The sequence below is a fragment of the Myiozetetes cayanensis genome, unplaced genomic scaffold, assembly GCF_022539395.1.
Source record: "Myiozetetes cayanensis isolate MyiCay16 unplaced genomic scaffold, myiCay2020 scf9, whole genome shotgun sequence".
Classification (NCBI taxonomy): domain Eukaryota; kingdom Metazoa; phylum Chordata; class Aves; order Passeriformes; family Tyrannidae; genus Myiozetetes; species Myiozetetes cayanensis.
Window position 1 is genome coordinate 18,028,286 of NW_026088185.1, and position 13,445 is coordinate 18,041,730.

The 13,445-nt window shown below is 36.7% G+C and overlaps 1 protein-coding gene across 2 annotated transcripts in view; it reads left to right on the forward strand.

The window, feature by feature from the left end:
* The window catches only part of SLC25A12 (solute carrier family 25 member 12), a 47,854-nt gene that overhangs the window by 16,243 nt on the left and 18,166 nt on the right, over window positions 1-13,445 (forward strand). For both annotated transcript variants that reach the window (XM_050340188.1, XM_050340189.1), the window contains 5 exons: window positions 2,511-2,650; window positions 5,380-5,526; window positions 6,617-6,755; window positions 8,050-8,143; window positions 8,687-8,771. In XM_050340188.1, the coding sequence (XP_050196145.1) occupies window positions 2,511-2,650; window positions 5,380-5,526; window positions 6,617-6,755; window positions 8,050-8,143; window positions 8,687-8,771 (605 nt within the window). The remainder of the gene's footprint in view (window positions 1-2,510; window positions 2,651-5,379; window positions 5,527-6,616; window positions 6,756-8,049; window positions 8,144-8,686; window positions 8,772-13,445) is intronic.

Here is a 13,445-nt window from a genome sequence, read left to right on the forward strand (position 1 = left end):
CCTCAGTACTCCCAAGTGTTTCATAAACAAAGCCAACATGGAATTAAATAAGCATTAGATACAAGAGCATATTTTTAAACTGTAGTTTAAAGACTGTAGTTTAAACTACTGTACTGTAGTACATGCAGTATACATTGCTGAGTGTGAGTGCCTGTGGAGGAGACATGGATAAAGCACCTGAGTTTTCAGAGAAGCAGCAGGCTAGTCTGGATACCATTTATTAAAGCTAGTTAGCCACTTCTGAATTCTTCAAGTACTAATATGCCTTCAAGTACTAGTATTCAACTATTGAATATAAAGTTATTAATTTAGCTATTATTTTAATGTGCTGAAGAATCTTGACTTGTGATATATTGATGACTAGTTATAAATGTTTTTATGAATATAGCAGTTTAAGATTCTTTGTCATTTAAATAGTGTAAAATTAAATGCTGGAGTGAGAGTTATGAAAACACCAGGGGCTTGAGTCTAAGTGAAAGATCTGTCTCTATGAACATGGATGGATAAGAAAAGAAATGTTTTAAGAAAAAAGACTTTTTTTAACCTTTGTCTAAGGTTAAAAGAAGCAATTATCACAAACAAGTGAAAATACAATTTAAATTCTCTGGCTGCTTCAGCACATTCTTTCCTAAGTTTTCATTAGGGGAATTTGGTGGTTATTAGAAATCAGTTACACAGACACGTAGGTAGTTGCTGCTTGGCACCCTGCTTGTACGTTAGTAGCCAAGCCAGCAGACCCAGCGAAGGAGGCCTGTCTTCTGCACTGCCCACAGTTCAGTGCTGTTTTTGCAGACTCCACACTGAGCTGCGCTGACCTGATTGTGTTTGTAGTACATGAAGATTCCAGGTAGCTTGGTCAGAAGCTGTAGTGAATTAGTGGTAGGTGGGGAATTTATATTTACAGATCTTGACTCGTTGATCTTTAGCAGTGATGAATAAATCTACTGCAGACAAAACTTTCAAGGGAAATATAGCAAAATGAAATAGTTTAGCACTGTGTATTTGGTGCTTTATCTTTCTTTTCTTAACCCTCACCTTGCACATTGATACTGGTGAGTAGATATGAGTGGACAGTTACAAGTAGTCGGAATAGTTTTTTAGGTTTTTTGTTTACCCTAATAGCTTCTTTTGCCTGCCTTCCAGTGGAAACTGTGGTTTTAATTGTAGGTTTTGTACTATACCACTAACCACAACCTGCCCTTTGAATATGTAATCTCAGTCTAACTGTGAAGCAGATAATCTAGCCAAGGAATCCTACTTTGCATGTACCTGTTCTGAGACATATATTCTGGACATTTACCTTCCTTTTTCTCACTGGAAACATAAAACCATATAGTGGTTTGCCTAGATTTGATTTAGAACTACTAGAAAGGCTGTAGAATTGAAACAGTGAATCAAGTAGTCTTTTAGCATAGAGAAAGCAGTAGATTTACTCCAAACAAATAGCTCTTGATAGAGTTACCAGATGATAACTAAGGGTCTCATTGCATTTGGTCTTTTAGCAGAACTGTTTAAACATAAAAGGTGTGGTTTCAGCTAAAATATTTTGTACTTTAAACTTAAGCTGTATACCAGATTTTATTTTGGTTGTTATCACGTTCTAGGTTGATAAAAACAAACCGTTTCAGGTCCTATGAGGTAAATTTTGAAAAGTGTTCACATGGTATGGATAGAGGTCCAATTATGCAGTTTATGTGGTTGGATAATCTGCACAAAAAGCAGACTTGTTTGCAGCATGGCATTGCTGTGTATGAATAATGCACGATGTTTTTCAGATTAGGTTTTTGACTAAATTCAGATAATATGTTTAGCATTGGGATTTCATTTCTACAGTATACATGTGGAGAATTCCATAATCTGAAATGGCAGTTTTTTACTTTACTTCATTTAAAAGAGGACATTTCTATCTTCACTTATCTTAAAACATTTTAATAACTGAGGCTATCAATTATGTCTTATAGGATTTGATTTTTGTGCTACGGCCTTATCAAAAGCATCTAATAATGTGCTTTCTGCTGAGTTAATGATACGTTTTAGATGTCATTTCTTATATCTATCTTCAATAACCATATTCAGAGAGTGTGATTGTAATAATCAAGTTTCAATCAAACCATACTTAGTATGACAAATATTGCCTGAGACTGTAATGCAGGTATTCGTGCTCTTGATAAAAGGCTTAATTTGACTCCTGGCAGAGATAGAGAACCACTATTGATTTTTATGTCAGAATGCAAAATAGCTCTTATTTGTCATGTATGAGAGAAATTGCTTCTTAATTAAAACAAAATAAAACACTCAATCCAAGGTTTTATGCAGTAATACAAAAAGTATCACATTGTGTCTCAAATATGTTCTTATAGGTCTGTAAAGGTTCAGGTAGCAATTATTCTTAACAAGCTTTAAAACTTCTTAAACAGCTGCTGAAATCATCATTTGTTTGTATCCAGCCTGGAATGTTTGTAGATTTATTGTACCCTGAGGCTCACTTGTTGTTTTTCCCTCCCCCAAAGCAAATGTCAAAGAAATATTTGAACAAACTCTTACTCATCTTCATATCCCCTTCAACTGGGACTGTGAGTTCATTCGACTGCATTTTGGACATAACAGGAAGAAGCATCTTAACTATTCAGAGTTCACTCAGTTTCTTCAGGTCAGTTATTAACCTTCTTCCAAAGTAGAACTGAAACTCATTTCAATTCTATTAATACACTAATACCATTATAAATTTTGAGCTTATTCCAGTAGTGGTAATCCTTATCTGATACTAATCCTGACAGTTATGATGAACTGTTATTTCTCCATTGTAAGCAGTGTGTACTCATTGTGCTTTAACTTACATACCATCTTTTAAAAGAATAGGACTAAACATGCTGTTTATGGAATTAATAGTTTTATTGATTGTTGTTACACTGGATTGAGGGTCCACTTTTTCTGTCATAGGAGTTTAATAGCAAAAGTAATGTCTACCAGAGAAAGTTAGCATCCTTAATATAGCCAGTTGTTATTGACCATATAACTTCCCATATAAAAGTTTTAGCTTTTGTAACACTTCATTTTATAAACATTATCCTAATACTTTTCTTCTCTCACTGGCATGCATGTATTGGGAGTTAAGTCTTAAATGCAGCCAACTTTGCAGGAGGTACATCTGATTTCCTGAGATGTTGCTGAAACATCCGCTAGGGACTGGGCTTTAAAGGATTTCTCTTGTTGAACTGCACTTTGTACTAAGCCAAAAAGTTAAAACATTATGATTTGAACATTATACTAGAAGGCAGTAAAGGAAGATGTCAGTTATAAAGCATAGAGAAAGAGGAAAGTAGGAGGTATTTACATTATAATTCATGGAAGAGGAGTTGGCAGAATTGTAGGTAATTGCACTGAATTCCATAAATTAACATACAGTGATCACCTCATGATATAATTTTCTGTCTAGTAGACATGAGGAAAAATAGATCATGCACTTCCAGAACTGATCTTTGGTACAAAGAAAGTTTTGTATGTACTGTCTTAAAAGTAAGAAGTGATAATGTGCTTTGACATCTGCAATTATTGTCCAGGATAAAAATAGGTATCACGGAATAGTTTGGGTTGGAAGGGGCCTTTGAAGGTAATCTAGTCCAACCCCCCCTGTAATGTGCAGGAACATCTTCAACTAAATCAGGTTGCTTGTAGCTCTGCTCAACCTGACCTTGAGTGTTTCTAGGAATGGGGCACCTACCACCTCTCTGGGTAACCTGTTCCAGTGTTTTACCCTCATCGTAGAGAACATCATCCTTACATCTAATCTGAGCTACCTTTTTTTTAGTTTAAAACCATTGCCTCTTGTCCTATCACAATGGGCCCTACTAAAAAGTGTGTTCCCATCTTTCTTATAAGCCCTCTCTAAGTATTGAAAGGCCACAGTAAGCTCTTCCAGGATCCTTTTGTTTTCTTCTCTCCAGGCTGAACAGCCCTAACTCTCCCAAGCCTTTTCTCATAGGGGAGGTGCTCCAGCCCTTTATCATTTTTGTGGCCCTCCTCTGGACCTGCTCCAACAAGTCCATGTCTTTCCTATACTGAGCTGTATCTTGATCTAGAGCAGATTCTAGAAAAACATACCCAGCTGTAGGAACTGATGTCTATATTGGGAGACTGGAGTTTGGCACAGTTCTTTCAAGGCTGTGGTATAATTCGATACTTCGAAGTAACAAACTGTCCCATGTTAGATACTACATATTTTAAGTGATTCCAGGCACAAATCTGGGACATGAGTGCAGAATGGAGCCCCCAGGTTATTAGTGAGAAGAACCTTTTTGTTGGGAACTCAGAGCAAAGTGATAAATATCTGTTCTGGTTTTATGTTTGTTGTTCCAAGATACTGCCACGTAAGATAAAGTGACCTCTTACTGTCATCGTATAATAAAAACCCTTAGTGGGGAAGGCTGGCATGGGTTGCAGTAATTTCAATATGTACACAAATTGGATATTGTTACCCCTTCTTTTAGATCAGGTGTTTTTTTCTCATTTGTTCTAATGGCATCTGCTGGGGTTTGGGACTTGGATCAGAGCACATTTGTTGCACCCTGATCTAGAAAACCTTGATCATGAGTTTATGAGAGTTGAGCAATTACTGCAAAGGTGATATAAGCCAGATGGTTTGCCCTCTTCTTACTGTCTGTCAGAACATGGTTATTATTTTAGCAGCTTCTAGAGGTCTGAATGACAGCTGAATGTGCTTTTATTGTTTGCTTGAATAGAAGGAAACAACTTTTTCTGGACATAGAATTTACAACCATCATTATTATCTTGAGGTTGGGTTACCATGGTGTGCTTTATATGAAGGTGTTTACAGTTTGTATAGGAGTTTTAAATTGCCTGAAATGAATGACCATTTCTGACATTTTGGAAGATAGCTGTTTGGGGCAGTCTAAATCTATATTATATAATTTTCACTGTCCTCCTGTTTATTTTCAAGTACTTTTCAATGAGTTAGTTTATAATAGCCCGGTCATATCTCATCCTGGGTGTGTAAGAGATCAGCTCACTTTGAGTCTTTAAGATCAATACCAGAAGTTTCTCTAGCAGTACTTAATAAAGAAATAGATAACACACAGGACAAGGGTATATGAAGTTTATTTCTCAAATCATTTAATGAAAGGGTGTGTTTCCTTACAGTTGAATTGAGGCTTTTCTTTGAGAGAGGAATGATCTGTAGATAGAATCAGTATGCAGACTTCTTGTTTTAGTTGAGCTAGCCTTGAAGTTTAACCTGTAGTTGTGCTGTGGTCAATATGCACAGACCTATTGGAGCATAAGATTATGAAATTAGTGAAAGTTTTGTGAACAGTGAGTTACAGAATTTGTTTCTAATCTACTGTCTCTGAATATTCATTCTAGGAGCTGCAGTCAGAACATGCAAGACAAGCCTTTGCTCTGAAGGACAAAAACAAAACTGGTCTGATAACTGGGCTGGACTTCAATGAGATCATGGTTACCATTCGCTCACATATGCTAACTCCATTTGTGGAAGAAAATTTAGTTTCAGTAAGTGTAAAAAAAGTGCCTTGAGTTCAGTGTTTTTTAGCTGTAATGCTTTAAGATGGTTCTGCTTCTCTCCCACTTTGTTGTCTACCTACTTGTCACTGCCTTGGTGCTAGAGATTATAAGCTTCATAACACAGTGGTTGGGGTGAACCATGGCAGCATTCCTTGGCTGCAGTAGTGAAAAGGCTGGCAGTCCGGTTTACATGTTTGAAGTGCCACTGGAAGCAGTTTAAGTTAGTCTACTGTACGTTCCCCTAGAGCAGGGCAGACTTTGCTTGGCAAAGAAAGAATTGTAGAATTGTAGAACCATTTAGGTTGGAAAAAACCCTTAAGATCACCAAGTCCCATGGAAGTAATTTAGGACAAAAGGATCCAATTTTTATATTTGAATATATGACACATCTCACAAGTTGGAGGCTACTTTCAGTCCTGTCTTTTATGTACTCTTGCATTCTTTTCTTTTTCAGATCAGAATTTGGAAAATCAGTATGTAGATTCTAGAGGTAGAATGGTTACGGCTGTGATAGTTTGGCAAGATCTGTAGGTAAAGTAATGACATACAAGTTATAAACTTAAATAGTATGAAAATTATATAAGAATGAAATTCAGATAAAAGATAATTACTTTAATCTTACTATCTTACCTATAAATCTTGCCTTGCCTTACTAATAAGGCATATTGTCTTCCATAGAATGTAGAGTATCTACTAATTTTAGACTTTGAAGTAGATGGTCCTTGGTGTATGTGATGCAGCAGTCAGTTAGTACCTTTATCAAAAGTAGCATTTGCATGCATTTTTCTTGTAGAAAATTACTCAGTGACACATTTAGTGTGTCTATCAGATATATTGAACAATAATCTACTTACGTGATTATTTCTAATCGTTTCCTAATGTTCAATTTTTACTACAAAATGGTATCCTGTTTAATAATTCTCCCCTCATGTTTCCATTAAAAATATCTTAAAATTACAGGAATAGAAGGATATCTTTAATTCTTTCATAATTTGCTCAAATGGATGTTTCTATAATTTGTAATAAGATGTTGTAGAAGGGCTTAAGACACTTAACTGCATTCATTTCATTTTTAAAGGTAGCTGGTGGAACTGTTTCACATCAGGTCAGCTTCTCCTTTTTCAATGCATTTAATGCCCTTTTGAATAACATGGATCTTGTTAGGAAGATATACAGTAATATAGCAGGTACAAGAAGAGATATTGAAGTCACCAAAGGTAAAATATGTTTCCTACATTTTATTAATTTTTTAATTCTGTCAATTTTGTAATCTGGTGATGGTTGAGGCAAGTCAGAAGCTACAATAGTATGCAAGGTTAGGGCTGCTATGAAAGTGTTTTTTCAACTGTGAGTGATTTTCATCCTCATGGGTTAGTAAGTATTTTCAGTTAACTCATTAAAGAGAAGATTCTGGCAGAAGTTGTGTTGCCCTTCTTAGTTTTCATGGGTAACTGCAAGTCAGTATATTATTATATATCTCTCACTGAAAGAGATGCATTGTTGCTTAGAGATAGAATGGTCCTGGGGAATGTGCTAAAATGGGTTAAGTTTGAAAATCTGTCATGAGTAATCTCTGTGTTGTTTTATTTCTTTTTTCCTACTTTATTAATTATTAAATATTTTTTAGAAAATGTGTATGAATTTATAACCTCAGAAGTGCTTACCTGCCTGAGTGGTTTTATATACAGTTTATGTTTGTTAGTACATGGCAAATCCTCCTGCATGTGAAAGGTTGCCATATCTCAGTCTCGCCACAGGCATGAATGGATTGCTTTTGTCGTCATTTTATGACATATTTTATCACCAATTTTATTACCTATATGGATGGCACCAATCAAATCACTGTGTGTTAAAAACACGCCAAATTATTTTTTTTTTCTTTTTCCTCTTTGTTTGGCTTATATTTCTGTGCTCTGCATAGGAAAGCATAAAATTCCTATTTTCATCCTCCAAATTGTGATAACAAATTGCCTAGCAATGTTTTTTGGTACAGATGCAGAAATACATCTTGCCTGGGTTTGTGCTGAGAGAAAAGGCTGCTGTGTTTTCACTGCTCAGACTCGTTAATTTGGCTGGGTGAATACCCAAACCTGTGGTCATTCAGAACTAGAAGAGGAAGAAGCCTGGACAGGATGGCAGTAGATGAGTCAGTTGCCCTTAATACTGTGAATAATGGACCATTATTCTATCCTGTTCTGTTTTGCAAAACTTCAGAAGCAAGAATCACGAATTGTGGGTGCCATTTTAATAAGCTTTCTCATATGAGGAGTTTTGTTCTCCTTGATGATTTCTTACCATAAATCAGAGCTGCAGAGTCGGATTTGCTCTGTCTTGCAAAGGCCTGTTTCAGGATAGATGTTCTCCTAAAGATATCTTTCCCCTTTGCATTATGGATTTTGCTTCTTGATGATAGACTTAATTTTTATGATACTAAAGTTATTTGTGACCATTTAAAGAGGAAATTTGACAACTAACACAGTTGTTGTATTTCTCTTTCCCTTTTAAATCCAGAGGAATTTACCCACTCTGCAATCCACTTTGGACAAGTTACACCACTGGAAATAGATATTCTCTACCAACTTACAGATTTATACAGTGTTACTGGGTAACATAATGATTATTTTACCATTTTACAATAATTATTTTACAGTAATTATTTTCCATCTTAAACAGTTTTATGTTCCATTGTATTTTGTTACAGTAATTTGTTCAATGTAAACTGATTTTAGTGTGTGCAGGGGTTTTGTAAGTGGATTGTGTATATCAAGCAAAGTTATTAATTGTTCTATTACAGGTATACATATGAAATATAAAATAGTATTAATTACAGTACTCCCAAAAGGCTGCAATGCACTGGTTAATGTTTTACATGGATCTTTAATGCATGCAAGATCTTAGCTAGAAATACTTTAACTCGCATATTATGTTCCTTACTAGTAGTCAAGAACTCGTTTCTGAATAACCCAAGCTGCCTTTATCTCCAGGCATTCTTTACTGCAGTGTAACAGACTTCTTAGGTGTGCATTCAAATATGACAGTCTTTTCTTAAACTCAGATGTGCTCTGGGGGGATGTGGCCAGGAATACTGTATTGAATATGTTTGATGTTTTATCTAACCGTAATTTGCTTTTCTCTGCCGTGTGTAAAGGCGCTTAACTTTGGCAGATATTGAGAGAATAGCACCACTGGCTGAAGGTGCATTACCTTACAACCTGGCAGAACTCCAGAGGCAGGTGGGTAGAAGAATAAAATTGTTGAAATTACGGGAATGTTTGAATGTACTTGCAAATGAAAAATAAGATTAATACTCTTTAAACAGATTCCTAACAAGTGAAACATGCTGTGTGTGTTGCCGTAAGGATAGAAACAGGGCAGACTATCAGACACTGTATGTGTTTAAACGAGGTATTAGGTGTCATATTGAAGAATGGCCAGTTTAGATACAAGCGTGTATAGATACTTGGATTCCTTACCATAAGTACATTTGTTTGCTCCTGTAAAGGCTTTTCACAGGACACATCCCTCCATGAACTTCTCCAACACGAGTCCTTCCCACGGCTGCAGTTCTTCATGAGCTGCTCCAGTGTGGGTCCCTTCCATGGGATGCAGTCCTTCAGGAATAGCTGCAGCGTGGATCCCCTGTGGGGTCACAGCCTCCTTTGGGCATACCCACCTGTTCCTGTGTGGGGTCCTCCAGGGACTGCAGGGGGATCTCTGCTCCACTGTGAACTCCATGTGCTGCAGAAGGACAGCCTGCCTCGCCATGGTCTTCATCACAGGCTGCAGGGGAATCTCTAGTGCCTGGAGCGCATCCTCCCCCTCCTCCTTCACTGGCCTTGGTGCCTGAGGAGTTGTTTCTCTGACATGTTCTCGCTCTTCTCTCCAGCTGCCATTGTGCAGGGGTTTTTTTTCCCCCTTCTTAAATACGTTTTCCCAGAGCTGCTACCAATTGCACTGATGGACTTGGCCTTGGCCAGCAGTGGATCCATCCTGGAACCGGCTGCCATTGGCTCTGTCCGACATGGGGAAAACTTCTATCAACTTCTCACAGAAACCACTCCTGTACTCCCCACCCCCCAGCCTTGCCACACAAACTCAATACAGGTAGTAAAAAATATGAATATTAAATGCAAAGCTTATACATGTGGTCTTTTTTGAAAATTGGGATTAAATGATTGGCTTAACCATTTATCTGAAATAATAATTGAAGTTTAATCTACTTGTTGACAATCTGATCAAGACAGGAGAAGAGGAGCTCATATGTATTGGGACTGATGAAAAGGGTGGAATTAGAAGATGAAAAATATCATAGTAGAATGTTAATCCTTTATTTCACCAGACCTTTACATTCATGTTAGCTAGCTTTGCTTTTATGACAGTTTCCTTAATAAACATATATCTGTATAGTACAGCATAAGAGTTCCAGGCTGTGCAGTAGGATGTTGAATATACATTTTTTCTTACTTCAGTGGCTCTTTTAACAACAGTAAGAACTAAAGATGTAGGGCCAGACATTATGCAGGTGTTCAGCCTATGTTTAGACTTTCCACCACAGTTACCGGATACTGTGTTCAAGATACCACTTTCAAGAGTATAGCTTTCAAGTTGCATTAAAAATAGATCTAGATTTGGGGGCTTACCTTCACTGTATTTTTTTGTCCAACTGTCTGAGAGGTTTTCTCTTGCAAGCAGATTTGTCTAATAGTAGTTAGGTGGTGGATTAAATTTTACCTTAACCTTGGATCTGGAGTACTGATGCTTTTGAAGCTCTCACCATAATGGGGTATCTGCTGTCCTGCTAATAGAAATATTCTGTTCTATTCCATTCCATTCAAGATACATTTTAAGGAAATAATTTTTCTGAAGCATTTTACAGGACACTGCTCTCACAGGAGTAAATCAGGGGAATATAACTGTTAATAGTGTAGAGATAATAATACACTCAAAAAAATCCTTGACACGATTACACATCAGGTTCAGAATGGAAGACATACATACATGTTGGATTACCTGGCTGCATAATCATAATATACATAGGCCAGTTGCACGTTAGTGGTTATTATGCATAACAAAAAATAGGATCCGATCTTCAAAGTTTCTGATGCGCAATCTCTGATTTATTTTTTGCTGTTAGAACTTCATGAGGAATTGCAATTCCACACTGAGCTGCATGTTCTCGATCAAGAAAAGACAGTAGTGTTCATCTGAGCTGGTGCATTTTGCAAGGATGTCTCCACATCCCTTTTCCCCCAGTAGTACAGAAAGGGAAGGAGGCTATCTAGGTCTTCATATCTCATATGATCATATGGCATAGTGCTGACTAAGTACATCTTTGTGTACTCAGTAGATAAATATATTTTTTTATTATATTAATTTTGAAGGTTTATTATATTATATTTGAAGGTTCCAAATTTCTTCCAATGTCTAAACTAGGTTGTTCCCAATTTCTTCCAATGTACAAGTCACTCTGAGTCTGTGTTAAGAGTTCATGGAATGCCTATGAAGACATCCAAGGGCTCTGATTCCCAAGTGGGTATAGGCTGGCTTGGGCTGGATTCTGCTCCCTGGCCATTCCTCACTGGCACATAGATAGCTGAGCTTCTTAGAAATGCTGAACAGTCACATCTTGCAGCTCAGCATTTGTGACATTGGTGATGGGTTGTGTTAAAATGCTGCTCCTGAATTACAGTGATTCAGCAACCGATTCCCAAGTAGCTCAGCCGCCTGGGCTGTTGGGGCAGGAGGACACGCAGCTGGCAGCAGTGCCTTTGTCAGCCATTCCAAGCCATGCTGTCTCTCATAAAGTGAAATTCAGATTCCCTACCCTGGTGATGCCATTGACAGTACTGCTGCAGGTGGTCTGAGATAAAGTGGCAGCACAGTGACCACCACTGTGGCCTTTTTTGCTACATCAATGTCATGTGTTTGCCAGTAGATGAGGGGTCCCAGGAGTCTGTCTGAAAACGAAAGCTTGCATTTATAAAGTCTTTTCTTTCTCAGCTATTGCGGAGAGGTTCCTTTTAGTTACATCCACTACAAGATCTAGGATATGTACCAGTGACAGGAAAATCTTGAATTAGTTCAACTGACATGGTTGAAAAATAGTCCTGTACAGAATGTATCAAGTCTTTCATATATAGGATTTTGATTGTATTTTAGTTACTGTTATTAGAGCTGAATTTGATAATTTAGTTCTCTTTCAAACAATTTGGTCTGAAACACAGTGTCTGGTCTGTTCTTAATGTTACTGCTCAGCTGTCCTTTGTTGTCCTTTGGTGATTAGACATATCTGAGCCAATAAGTGTCCCAAACCTTCTTAGTGCTAACTGTCTTCCTATGGATTCCTGGAGACAAGAATGATGGAGTGGATTGACCCAGAAATGTGTATTCAACGTTTATCCAGGCTAATAAGAAATATTTTTGATGAAGTTTTGTAACAACATTCCTAACTGACAACTTTGGTTTTAGTCAGTGTCCTTTTACTCACCTTCCTGAGTAGAAAGGCTTGATTTATTTTACATTTCAGAATTACCTTTATAGCTTGGCACTGTTATAAAATGAATTCACAGATAAAAGTTTCACTCATCACTAGAAAAAAAATATACTCTTTTCACAATCTTGAAGTAATACATTGTATTTTCATCTCACTCTACATTCTGTGTTAAGACCAGACAGCAGAAAGCAAAGTAATTCCATTTTCTTTGATTTATAAGGAACAATCTTTTATTAAACCTTATCCTAAGTGAACCCTGTATTAACTTATTTAACTGTATTGACAAAATGAAAGATATTCCTTCATGAAGAGCAAATATCATCCCACTTAGGTCCAGCTGTCCCTGGAAAATGAAACCAATTCTGTAATCACTTTTATGTGATTTAAAAATTCCTTTGTAAAGAAAATCTAAATTTTTACATAAAATCACTCTATATAGATTTGGTAGAAATGAAAATTAGCCTGCTTTCAACCATGTTTACTTTATTGTCAGTTTTTTTCATTGTGTAAGATTTTTTTAAAGCCTAGCAGCTGAATATCCTATGGGGATGACAGCTACAGTAATTTTCTGTTTATAAATATTCATGATTTGAAAGCTATAGCATTAATTACATTCATTTACATATCCATCTGAACACACAAGTAAACTGAAAACTTTGTGAACACTTATTTAATAATATAAAAGTGACATTTCCTTCAGAAAGAATTTGATTTTTAACATTCAGTGATGTATTCATTAAGATTAATGTCTAAATGCAATGATTAGATTTTGATGAGAGCCGTGTGAGGCTTAGAAAAAAAAGAATAATCTTAAAACAGCTGAAAGGCAGCAGGTGTGCTAAACTAGGAGAAAATTTTTGTGGAAGAACTAGTTCTGCATCTAAGGCTTTTTGAGGTATATTATTGCATGTGCCTTTCATTTACATGAATCAAAAGGTTTGTATCTATATTTTATAATTTATTTTTATGGTTTTGTTTATATTATCCTTTGTTTGTTTTTTTTTTTAAAGGAAATTATAGTGGTTTTGAAGTATTGAAGATACTCTTCAAATTTATTGCTTCTATTTGCTTGTAAGAGCAGTACATTTGATTTATGCTTTTTTTATGCTGGTCTGCATGTGCAGAGTGCAATTTTGGTGCTACCTAGAATTTCACTATTCTGCTCTGTGTAGCTGTATTGTGGGGGAGGAAAATGCCTTGTGGAGGGAAGGGATTTTAGCTGTATCTTTTTTCTGTGGAAAAAATGTATCAAATACAATTCATGGGGTTTTTACAGATAATGATCTCATCTTGATCTCCCAGGCTTTTGTCCCACACTGTGTATGTACAGTGCAAACTTCTGCAGTACAGGCAGGTTTTTGCCCACCCAGTGTAACACCACTCCCAAGAGAGCAGCGTGCACTGAGGTCCGTGT